At 41.6% G+C, this 12,650-nt stretch overlaps 1 protein-coding gene across 1 annotated transcript in view; it reads left to right on the top strand.

The window, feature by feature from the left end:
• LOC106808899 (GDP-D-glucose phosphorylase 1-like) overlaps positions 1-12,365 on the top strand; it is a 15,737-nt gene extending 3,372 nt beyond the window's left edge. The window contains exons 2-11 of the mRNA XM_014811807.1: positions 7,978-8,094; positions 8,281-8,388; positions 8,523-8,579; positions 8,807-8,908; positions 10,386-10,444; positions 10,793-10,895; positions 11,109-11,206; positions 11,399-11,538; positions 11,730-11,795; positions 11,898-12,365. Coding sequence (XP_014667293.1) covers positions 7,978-8,094; positions 8,281-8,388; positions 8,523-8,579; positions 8,807-8,908; positions 10,386-10,444; positions 10,793-10,895; positions 11,109-11,206; positions 11,399-11,538; positions 11,730-11,795; positions 11,898-12,028 — 981 coding nt within the window. The 3' untranslated portion in view covers positions 12,029-12,365. The remainder of the gene's footprint in view (positions 1-7,977; positions 8,095-8,280; positions 8,389-8,522; positions 8,580-8,806; positions 8,909-10,385; positions 10,445-10,792; positions 10,896-11,108; positions 11,207-11,398; positions 11,539-11,729; positions 11,796-11,897) is intronic.
• The last annotated feature ends 285 nt before the right edge of the window (positions 12,366-12,650 follow it).

Here is a 12,650-nt window from a genome sequence, read left to right as displayed (position 1 = left end):
TGCCGGAATGAAATTGTATGGACAGCTCGGGGCGGGGGCAATTAAACTTTAGCTGCCCAGGCAGGCCCGCGTGTCGTTAAGGCATGCCAGTGCGAGGGGGTGGGGGGCAGCCCCCAGAAAATTTTGAAATAATTTAACAGGGCTCGACTTTAACGGTGGCCTCGGTGCACATGGCCCACTGAAAGCGGCGTCGGGCCACATGAAACTGTCGCGCTTGTGGCCCGCCTTGGCCACACATAAAAATTAAGGCTCGTGGCACGCGACCGGTTCGGACGAAGACCGCCTAGGCTACGCGTCCAGACATGCCATCTCACACAGAGCACTTGCGACACGTACACGCCATGATTACGCAAGCGATATTACCTCTCTGCTGAATGCCAAGTGTCACATGTTTAACGTGTGCGTGTGTCCATACTGCGTGTGCCCGCGTGCCGTTGCGTGTGTACGCGCGCGCGTGTGTGTGTGTGTCGTCGGGTTGTGTGTGCATGTGCGCTGTCCGCGCGTGGTGTGTACGTGTGGTTTAACTGGAGAGCAGAATTCTGAGAATGTCAATCGCAACAAGAAACAATGCTTTACTTGCCTAAATCAAAACAGTAAGTGCACCTGGCAATCCATTCGCCTAAACCCATCAGCTGTAGTGTTCGTTGCGCAATTCATCTTCTCACCGAGTCAGACAAGTGAGTACAACAGAGTGTATGTTATAGAGAGGGGTGTGTATTGGATGATACCCGTGTAGCGCAGGAAGGGGTGTAGGGTGGGGAGAGGTGTAGGGATTTGATACACTGTAGAGGCAGAAGAGGGTGTAGGAGGGAGGGGTGAGGGATGATACACTGTAGAGACGGGAGGGTGTAGGGGGAGGGGTTGAGGATGAATACACTGTAAGACAGGGAGGGTGTTGTAGGGGAAGGGGGTGTAGGGATGATACACTGTAGAGACAGGAGGGTGTAGGGGAGGTGCGTAGGGATATACACTGTAAGAAGGGAGGGTATGTAACGGCGATGATACAACTGTAGAGACAGGGACGGGTGTAACTGGATGGATACACTGTAGAGACAGGTAATGGTGTTAGGGGGAGGGGTGTAGGGATGATACACTTGTGAGATACGAGAGGGTTATGGGGGAGGGTGTGTAGGGAGATAACACTGTGTAGAGAACAGAGAGGGTGTAGGGGGGGAGGGTGTAGGGTGATACACTGTAAGAGACAGGGAGGGTGTAGGTGGAGAGGTGTAAGGATGATACACTGGTAGAGACAGAGAGGGTGTTAGAGGAGGGTGTAGGGAATGATACCACTGTAGAGACAGAGAGGGTGTAGGGGGGGGGTGTAGCGGCGCAATACACTGTTAGAGGACAGAGAGGGTGTAGGGGGGAGGGGTGTAGGGATGATACACTGTTAGCGGACATGGGAGAGAGTGTAGGGATGATACACTGCTAGAGACAGAGAGGGTGTAGCACTGTCGGGGGAGGGGTGTAGGGATGATACACTGAGAACAGAGAGGGTGTAGGGGGGAAGGGTGTAGGGATGATACACTGTAGAGGACAGGGAGGGTGTAGGGGAGGGGTGTAGGGATGATACACTGTAGAGACAGATGAGGGTAGGGGAGGGTGTAGGGATGATACACTGGAGAGATCAAGAGAGGGTGTAGGGGCGGGGTGTAGGATGTGCAAAATTAGAACCAGCAGTGAAGGCAGACTCTTTCGATGGACTGACCCCATGTCAGAAATTGATTCTGATCCATCAGAAAAGGTTCAGATGACGAGTCACAACTGACATGAATGCATTGCAAGGACAGTTTTGATTGACATCTTAATGACATGATTCTGCATACATTAATAAAGATACTGCAGAGGATTTGTAAGCTTCTTTAATATTTGGAAACTTATTGTAAGCTCAGTCAGGGTTTTGTTCTTATCTTTGTTGTTGTTCGTAATCTCAGTTATGTTATTGCGATATTTGCCAAATACACATTACCCATAGTTAGAATCAAGTTAAATTATTAATAAATGTAGCAACCGCGGCCACCTGAAAATCCCATTTGGCCACCCTGAACTCATATCAAGTGGCCCGGCCGGCGCACCTGAAAAAAAGTTAAGGCGCAAGCCTATTAAGCCATTTTCTGCAATCTGCGGCATACTGTGGGCCATATTCCTAATGTCTGATGACACTGATCTTCAACCCTAGACTTAACCTAACAGTTAGGATTCAGAAACAGTTTTCATAACTTTCAGAGAGCATACACAGTTAGGTTACTATAGTGCAAGTGTCGAAATAAAACAAAATGTGTGTCCTGCGGACAACCAGGCACAAATCGGGTTGTCCGCAAACAATTTCTGTTGTCCAAAAAAAATATCCCAAATCTCCTATTTCAATTTCTAATAATATGCGCTCAGAAAAACACCAAAAAAACAGTGGTGGTGTAGCCAGGATTTTTTAAGCAAAGGGGCAAAAACAACAAACTGCGCAAAATAGTGGATGACTTAATATTTTAATGGCTCCTCCGCCTCCCTCTCCCAAGCCTACGGCCTGCCTCTACCTTCGTCTGCAATCGTTTGTTTCTTGGGCTGGCCATGCGAAAAAGGCACCGAATTTTTGTTCATTGTTTCTTGCTCCAAGCATTATGTAATTGTTAATGGCGGATCTAGGATTCCAAGGAGGGGGCTGAAAAACAAGCGGGGGGGTATGCGGGTTCTCCCCAAGAAAATTTTGAAAAATGTAAGATCGCGGGAGAATATATTTGGCGGCACTTTTGAGTACATTAAGCAGCCTTCATTCTGACTTACGACAATTTCTTCTTTTTTTTACTTTCGGATCAAAATCCCCACTGTTTTTTCATGGGGCAAAGCATCGGAAAACTCAAAATAATAAATGGCAATAAAATACCAAAATGTAGGGGTGAAACTTGCTGGTTAAAAACCCCCTGACATTATACTAGTGTTGGAAAATAGCAGCAGTATCGTCGCTTTCTCCCACACCAATAGATTAATGGCGGGCACCAGGCTATAAGTGCTCTTTGCGAGAACCCTCTGGAGAAAAACATATATAAAGTGGGCGTTTTCGGTCACATATTTTCTTGGTTGTCCAACCGCAGACATATGTCTCAGACTGGTTAAGGTTGCCGGCGCAAACTTCTGGTTGTCTCGTCGGACACACCGGACAACGCTTTATTCGAGCACTGTATAGTAATAATAATGTATTAAGAACAAGGGTAGAAGCCAATTTCTACACATATTCAGCGTGTTTTTGTATGCTTTGCAACCATACTTTTTGCTATTTCTTGGAGTCTGGAAACATTTTCTTGAAAGAGATTCATTTGCATGGTCTGCCGCCCTCAAGGCAACATTTGTGTTCTATTAAATAATCGTAATCTCACTTCTGCGTGAAGACAGCACATGTCTCGTATTGCCTTCGAAAGAATTAAGCTTGATGATATTGGTGTAATTCCACTGCACCCGCGCATAAGCACTTATGCTGTGGAGACTATTATGGCTTGTTGGCAAGTCACCCCTTCCTCCGTGCCCACTTGAAAGTCTGTTTGCCATAACATGCAATAGCTCATCGATCTAACACTGAGTTTCGACTTCACAAGTACAGGCCACATCTGTGTTTATTCGTTCGCTGAATTTCTGTGGAAGCTCGGGGTTTTTGGTTGGCCAATGTGGTGCCATTTCCCAACGTGTTTAATCTGTATTAGCAGACAACCTACGTGACACCTTGTAGACAGCGCTGTCTGAACTAGGCTTTTCCATTTACCCGTGCCTCGGTCTGCTCGATACCAAATGCATATAGCAAACACATTTGAACACTGAGCGATGGTAGCGGGGGTGCAAATGAGCTAAGGTAATGGCAGTGTTCATTTCCAGAAACGACTCGTGCGGTACGGCTACTTAATAACTTTGCTGCTCTCTTGAGTACTGCCCAGCGCGTGGCCAGTGTCCAGGCACGGCTGAAAAAAATACAATCGTGTCCACTAGCGAACAATCAGTGCAAATTTTATACAGTGCAACTGAAGATGCCGGAAATATAACCTGCCGCTGCCGTGAATGCGGAGGTTAAGCTCTAAGAATCGTTAATCGATATCCGCAGAATGCGAATGGTTGGAGACCCTGCATGTGCAGGGTTCTCCCCAGGATGAAATTGACAGGGGCAGGGGAGGGAGGGAGGAGGGAAACTCAGGGGCGCCGGTCCGGGGGCATTGTCGAATCACTGCAGCAAGAACAAAGTCCGACACCTGCAGCTACAACACACACGCATCTATATGACTATATATATAACAACGTTATATATTAACTACTATACAACACTATAGCTTACTAAAAAACATATAACTACTACTAATAACAACTATTCAGAAGTAGACTAATAACACAGTTTATTATCTACTTTTGCAACTTATATAACGTTGTATATATAGTACAATAGATCGTGTGTGCTGTACTGCAGGTGCTGAGCTTGTTTCTTGCTGGCCAGTGCGGTCAAATTAGAAATTTCTTTGCCGAAGGTGGCCCTTCATTGCCAGTATAGGCAGCAGCGCCTCCAAAGCGTGACTCACTGCAGCCTGTTCGCTCATGTAACGCATTCCCATTTAAAAAAAAAAATTGTAGTTTTTAATCGGGCCGAATTAATTTAAAACGTGGCCGCAACGATTTAAACAATAAATTTTTATTGCACAAATATCTCACAGATGACCTGTTGGGCTAGTATGTCGCGAGATGGCGTGTGTTACGATTCCAGTGTTTACTTCCGTTCTGCGAGTTCAACTGATACAATCTTGAAAACATGCATCCTGATTCAAATTTTTTCCGAATTCTTATAACACTGTTATAGACTTTATTTCGTCGAATTACACGTTCGACACTCGTGGCAATCACCTCTACCGGATTTAGCTGTGCGTAAAATTTGGGCTACGGGCCTTGTCAGACTGTTTTTCGATGGGACCAAATTGGCTCGTGCTAACTTTGGCACGGCTCGAAAAAACCGTCCGTGTAAACGACCGGCTCGACCAAAAATTCTGGCACGGGCGCTAATTAGAGCTCGGGCTAAAAACGACCCGGTGTGAATGCTGCCTATAATGTGGAAGCGCAGTGCGCCATTATCAGTCGCGAATAAAATCGTCTTATTATTGCTGGACATCATCTCTATCCTTGAGCCCGAACCCTCTATAATATCAATAGTTAAGTTGCTTACATACCAAAGAGAACACTCATGGCTCAGAAGGAGCTCTAGATCAGATCATCATGCAAGGTCCAAGTGCTATTTGCAAAGTTGTGTACTAAATTAAATTTAGCTTGCAATTCAAGAATTACTGAATTATTGCAGCGTGTATGTGTACGACGTTGTCGCATTCCTGTAGTGTGCATGTGCACGTGTGCTTGGTGTGCAAGGTGCCCACGCGCGTGCTGATGCGTGCGTGAATTTGCTACGAGTAAGATTTGTATCATCAGATCATATTCACGAGTTTCACGAAATTGACAAATCTACTAGTACTTTAGCTCTATGTACAGATACAGTCACAGATACGCAAGTTTTTGCGATGAAGTTGGCACAACTGAAGTCCTAGATCTTGAAATAATATGATATAAATAATAGACGGCGTGTTTCGTAAACGTGAGACATCTAAAACTTAAAATAAAAGTAAAGAAACTTATATGTGAGCCGAAGGTAAAACACAAATGAGTAGAAACGTAGTTACTTAACTTACTAGTAATACTAATAGTACTAGTAACTAGTAAGTAATACTACTCTAGTAGTAGTACTAGTATCGTAGTAGTAGTGAGTACTGAGATATAAGTATCCACAGTAGTAGTATAGGTCAGTGTATAATAGGCCTACAGTAGGCCCTATGCTGCATGCATGCTATCAAATCATTGCTAAACGCCGTTAAACAATACTTTGGATATAAATTGAGCTATCTACTATTAGTTTATTATACCGCTTTCAGCTGCGTAATCTGGTTGCCGGCATCGTGGCATAGGCTTCCACAATTAATGCTTTGGTTTAACCTGAATTCAGAACCTAACAAGTTTACGAATTGAAGAACTACACACACCAAAAAACAAAAACAATTTCATAAGTACGACACGGCCGTACGCAACGCGGGAAAAATCTCGCTGCAGAACAAGCGACATATGCTTAAGTCTTAGGACGATAGAAACATCAGTGTGATCTATTTATGCAACTATAACTCCGAGACGTGCGGGCCATCTATAATAAACTCTCGCGAGATAAACTTGCTGTCAAAGCAAACTGCTGCAGCGGCCCTCCTTTGTACACAGTGAATCGGCACCCAGGCAGTTAGATGCGAATATTGTATGACTACTAGGCACTTAGGATATGGACTACTAGGCACTTTAAAAAAAAAAAAACATCCTACCCTAACCCTAACCTACACCTAAACCTAACCCTAACCTAACCCTAACCCTAACTTTGTTTTATTTAAAAAAAATTAATATAAATTAAAGTGCCCCTAGTAGTCAATACAATATCGCATCTAACTGCGAGTGCAGTGAATCGCCAGAGCCAGAGCCATCTGTCGTGGAGTTTGGCATCAACTTCAGCTGTTGAGAAACGTGGGGACAGTACTATGCGCCAATATTCCAAAGATGGTCAGACCTTCGCGTATACGTTATTGTGACGATGATTATATAAAGCTTGTACCTTCGTGGAGTCAGACCAGGGTTTAAGCAAGCGTATATCGAAATTACGCCATTATTTAATATTCATGAATATTTAAGGCCATCAAGGACAATGTTGGCTCGGTGAAAACATCGTATGTTACAGAAAAGTCATAAATGAGGGCTGCGGCTACGGCGACCAGCGCGTTCCTCCCATTGGTACAAATTCTCTCCCTAGAGGGCCTTATTATTATTATTTTTAATTAGGGATAGGCGTTTAGGATTAGGGTTAGGGTTAGAGTTTAGGTTAGGATTAGGGTTTAGAGTTTAGGGATTTCGGGTTAGGGTTAGGGTTAGGGTCAGGGTTAACTGATTTTGATTAATGTTTAATTAATAATGCGCCATCTAGCGGATACACTATCTCTCACATGAAACCTACTATTTCGTGGCTTGGCGAGACGCGCTCCGCTGTCCCTAGTGGCACCCTAAAATGAGAATTGACAATTATAGAATATAGGCCTACTGCGCAATATAATTACAATGAAACAATGGATGCGTCAATGCAAAACATGTTACATGTCACGGCCCGTCAGCGTGATTTTTTTTCCTAGGTGAATCAAGAACATAGGGCTGTAATGAGCGCTGCTATTGGTTGATACAAATCACGTGCCTCAAACTCCTGTTTTATGGTGCATTCACTGCATTGTGACCCTAACCCTAACCCTAACCCTAACCCTAACCCTAATCCTAACTCTAACACAAACCCTATTTTTAAAAAATATATAAAAAAATTAATTTTTAATTGTTGTAAAAATTATTTGTTGTTATTAAAATGTTGTAAATAAATCATGTAAATATTTGCATTAATTGGGAAAAAAATGTTAAACAGATAAAGATAGAAAAATACAGAAAACAGAAAAATAATTAGAAAACGCATGGGATTCGATCCTACGACCTTTCATACATGACGCCGGCGCTGTACGCGCTAGGCTATCGAGTCATATCGTAAGTGAAAGTTTTGGATGTGCTATGTATATTACAACATTGTGCCGTCATTGAGCGACAAAACAAGCTCAACCAATAGCAGCGCTCATTACAGCCCTATGTTCTTGATTCACCTAGGAAAAAAAATCACGCGGCCCGTCATGTCCGGCTAATTTTTACATACATAATGATAGTATCAGCGATCAGTTTAGGGTCAGCTGATTAATGAACGAGTATGTTCCAGGGATTATCTATAGGAAATGTGAACATCTCTTGGAGGTGACATCTTTTGAAGATTGTTCATTGAGTCATGCTTGAATTAATAAAAATTAAAACGATTATACAATTATCGTTTATTATAATAAAATCTATTGTATTTCATAGTTCGACAGTGAGCTGAGAGCACGATGGGACCAAGCCATGCAAGATGGCGTGTTTAAATACACATTGGATCACATACGGACACGAATACTTGATGGACCTTTGTCACTTGTTGCCCAGGTTAGGTTTAGTTGTGCAAATACTGAAATAGTCTCATGGAACACAAGGTCTCATAAGTATTCCAATCATATCCATGGTGTAAATTATTCTATATGTAAGCATACTGTGATACCTACTCATGAGTCATATATGTATACAGCAAGGATTCTAGTTAACAAACTGAATGCCATTCTTGTTGATTTATAGCTCAATGTAAAAAGGGCGTTGGAACGAAGAAAACCACAGGAGATAAGTAGTTTGTGTCAACCATTCAACCCAAAGATCTTCAACTTTACAAGGATCTCACAAAGAGAGGTAAAAAAAATGCATGTCATTTTATATGACATTCGATATCTTGTTTTTCAGTATGTATTATATTCCTTTAATTAAATTCCTGCATGTTCAGTTGCTTTTTTAACACTAGGTCCTATCTTGCATCTTTATTTCAGATTCTATTTGTACTCAAACGCAGAGAAATCGGTGAAGAGGATCCATTGGGGGAGCTGGTAAGTGTGCTGCCTCGTGGGACACTCAATTCATATTCAGACTGATGAAAGAATGATCAGTATAATCTTAATCATCTTGATATCGTATACATATCATATGATAACATATACCTCAACATATTTCCATAGCAGGAAAAGGGAGGAGGGAGTGGGTGCAGAAGCAGTGCCGCGTAGAATGTATATCACAAGTCCACGAGTGATTAAGGATTTTAATTTTTCATTTACAGCGGAAGCGCTATCAGGATGAAAATATTGTCATAGTGAATGTGAGCCCATTGGAGTATGGCAATGTGCTAGTAGTGCCATCTCTAGGAAAGTGCCTGCCTCAGGTAATGCAGTTGAATTCCAAACCAACCGTACAACTAATCCTGTGTGGTGTGGAGTGTGGTGTGTGGCGTATGGTGCCTGTGTTTCACCATACTCATATACTTACTTCATCTTCTATATATATAAAGTTGTTCAGCCGAATTAGTCCGTACTCGCATAACTAGAGAAATCCGCAGCCTAGAGGGAAATCTATATATATAAAGTTGTTCAGCCGAATTAGTCCGTACTCGCATAACTAGAGAAATCCGCAGCCTAGAGGGAAACTAAAGATATTTTTAGAATCAGCACGTCTGGGAGGTGGTTCTGGCTGAAACAAAAATTTAAAAACGTTAAAAAGTTAAAAATTGATAAAAAATCTATTCATCAATAGATGGCGGTGCGTACAGATTAACATCACGTACGTGTGAATCCACAAACTGCATTCAGTGCCCCTTCCCACACTCAGGATAATACCACTGCCACAATGCTAGCACTATTTTTAAAGTGGGCGGAGCTCCGGGGAAATCCAGCAAATGGCAATCCAACGGCCGCAAAGTCGCCGTCGTACAAAACATTAGAAATTTCTATGATTTGCATGTTTGTTGGTGGACAAATTTAGATGTTTTAAGCTGAATACGCACAAATGTATCAAAGACAATGTTCGAGAATTAGGTATATTGGCAATCATCCCAAAAATTCATGATAAATACGTGAACTTAGTTTAGTAAACAGCGTAATGATTTGAAAGTAGTAAATGGGCGCACTATTTCGTATCACTATTTTATCAAATTTCTCATAAAATACTGGTTGTATTTTTAATATCTTTGCAGCTTTTATAAGTACACACCGTATTACATAGGACAGGAGTAACGGGGTCGCTGTAAAACTTATAGTAAAAAAGCGTAAGAAATTCTTACGGAAATCAGCTTGTGGCAGTGGTAGAATTGAGCCAGAGCGAAAGCGCCATCTGTCGTGGAGTTTGGTGAATCCATGGTCTATACCCTTAACGGCGCAGTGGCCTAATCGCTAGAACATCCGTCTCCTACACCGGGATTCTGGGTTCAAGTCTCAGCTGGGGAACTTATTTTAACCTTTACCTACCTCTTTAATATGTATTATTTTTAATTTTTAATTAATTTTTAATTTATTAAATTTATTATTTTTTTTATTTTTATTTTTAATGTCTTTTATCTTTTGATTTCTTATTGTTTTTTTTTACTGTTTGGGATGGGATGGCATGGGATGGCATGGCATGGCATGGCATGAGATGGGATGGGATGTGGTGCGATGGGATGGGATGGGATGGATAGATAGTTAGATTTTTTTGGGTATTTTCCTTTCAACCAAGCGGTCACCAACTGAGTAACGCCACTGATTTCCCCGGGCAACGCCGGGTATCCCGCTAGTACTAAATAATATCGACGGCTTTTACTTTTGGGTCATTAGAGTTTACAGAGGTATACATGAAGTTGTACATGAAGCTAACTGTGTCTTCTCTAGATACTTACGGAGGATGCCATCAACTTGGCTTTGGAAACAGTACTGCTTAGTGCTCACCCGTAAGTGTACTGTTGCATTCACGTATGCACATCTATTCGCACATGTATTTCCTGTCTGAAATCAATTCGTAAGCCATATCTTATCTACGCATTATTTTCACAACTACAAGAAAATCAGTTCAGTTATTAATGTTTGTGGCATTCAAAAGGCCATTAGCAGTGACGTATGTTACAACTTACTTTATTCATAGTTAAGTGGAAGAATGGATTTGTTAGCTAATTATTCTGCGGACTACTTCACAATATCTTTATTGTTATTCTCGTGCGCATTAGAATCAGGTTGAATATTGCTTTCAGATCCGCTCTTAGCCGTTTTGTCTTCACTATTGATTTCTATGTGCATTTCAGAGGATTTAGAATTGGATTCAATAGTCTTTGTGCATTTGCCTCAGTCAACCATCTGCACTTTCACGCATACTACCTGGAACATCCGCTGTACATTGAAAAAACGGTATTAATTAATAATATTTGTATGCAAAATAAAGAAAAACGGGGCAGTGTAATAAAATGATAAGTAGAGAGTGTTGACATGCATTACTAATATACCTGCTAACTACACAACACAATTTGTCATCTTGTATAACATATTTGCAGTTTATACTTATAATTTATCTTTAAGCCGGGTGATTTGTATAGAAGTCATGTTCGTTTGTTTCTACTGCAGCCTGTGAAGAAAATCTGTAGACATTGCTATGAGATCACAGAATATCCAACCAGGGGGTTTGGATTTCAGCTGGGGGAGAATAAATTGGAACTAGCCAGGTATGATGTGTTACCACGTTAATAAATTTACATGTTATTAATTAATGATAAATAGCCACATATGCATGCACGCGCACACATATATTAGGTATATGAACAAAGTACTGGTATTACAATTAAGAACACGGCTCTACATGCCAAAACAGGCATGTTTTTTGTTAAACTCATCACAATTACTGTTTCGTGTTTTAGGATTATGTACAAGGTAACAGATTATTTTGTGAGGGAGAATATTGCTCACAATCTATTTGTAACGAGAGGATCGGCAATGGAAGGTGACACTACGCGACAGACTCTGAGAGCATTTCTTTGGCCTAGGAGACCAGTGTTTGGTATGTGCTAGATATTTTTCATCATCACCACAAACATGTTATAGAGAATAACACATAATCCCACGAATATCCATACACTGCATCAGGTTTTGATCTGTAGAAATACATCATGAGAAACCGCATTAACATAAAAATCTGTACAGCACACATACATATGACCATTGGCTATACTATGTTTCCTTTTTGTTCAGGAGCAAAGAGTGAAGACTTATTTAATACTGCAGTATGTGAACTGGCGGGACATCTGCCGATAAAAGGTATGAGTTCAATAGTTCGGTTACATAATACTAATAGTGTTCATGCACAACATAAACAAAATGATTGTAATATAATCAATGATAAATTATGCATCGTTTCAGTGGGTGATCAGTTTGACACGATCACAGAAGCGCAGGTGCGTAACATTCTGTCGGAGGCCTCTCTATCCGCAGTGGATTTTGACAAGGTCAAGCTCAAGGTCATTGAACTGTTGGAGTCGGAGGGCCAGTGACCTTTGTAATCCCCTTGAAGTGATTTCAGAATGATTCCTTATGAATGATTCTCATTGTACCAAGGTTAATGTCAGATTGTTGTTATGTTCTCAAGTGGATTGAATCTGAATGGCTGCACTCAAACTGACCAATATGGCTATTTATAAAGTTGCTACCCAAATTGAAAAAGATTTGAAACTCAATCATGGTGAGCTTTTTCCGCTCGGCATGACAGTGCTGTGTCAAACAGATGCAAACCAATGTCGAAAACTCGGTTTATACCTTAAAGGCATACTAGGCCCATCAATTATGCAAAGTTGACGAATGCTACAGTAACTGGCACCTTGTGTAGTTAATAAGTACATTACCTTATAGCCAAACGTGTATTAGTTTGTCCAATATCACTGCTGGTTACTAAGAAATGTCTAATTGAAATCCGTAAATTTGGTAATCTGGCACCAACGCTAAATTGCTTGCCAAGCAATATAGCCTCGAATTCGGTTAGGTGACGTCACATGATGCTACAGGATGTTGAGCAGCGAATTGTTTGTCCCAGGTAAATTGTTTGCCTAGTGACACGACCGCAGTCGTGGCCTAATGAACGGTTACACACGTCTTCAATTTCGGACACAGGTGTATTCG

The sequence above is a fragment of the Priapulus caudatus genome, unplaced genomic scaffold (genome assembly GCF_000485595.1).
Source record: "Priapulus caudatus unplaced genomic scaffold, Priapulus_caudatus-5.0.1 Scaffold312, whole genome shotgun sequence".
NCBI lineage: Eukaryota > Metazoa > Priapulida > Priapulimorpha > Priapulimorphida > Priapulidae > Priapulus > Priapulus caudatus.
Note: the sequence above shows the minus strand (reverse complement) of the source record. Positions and strands in the feature narration are given on the sequence as shown.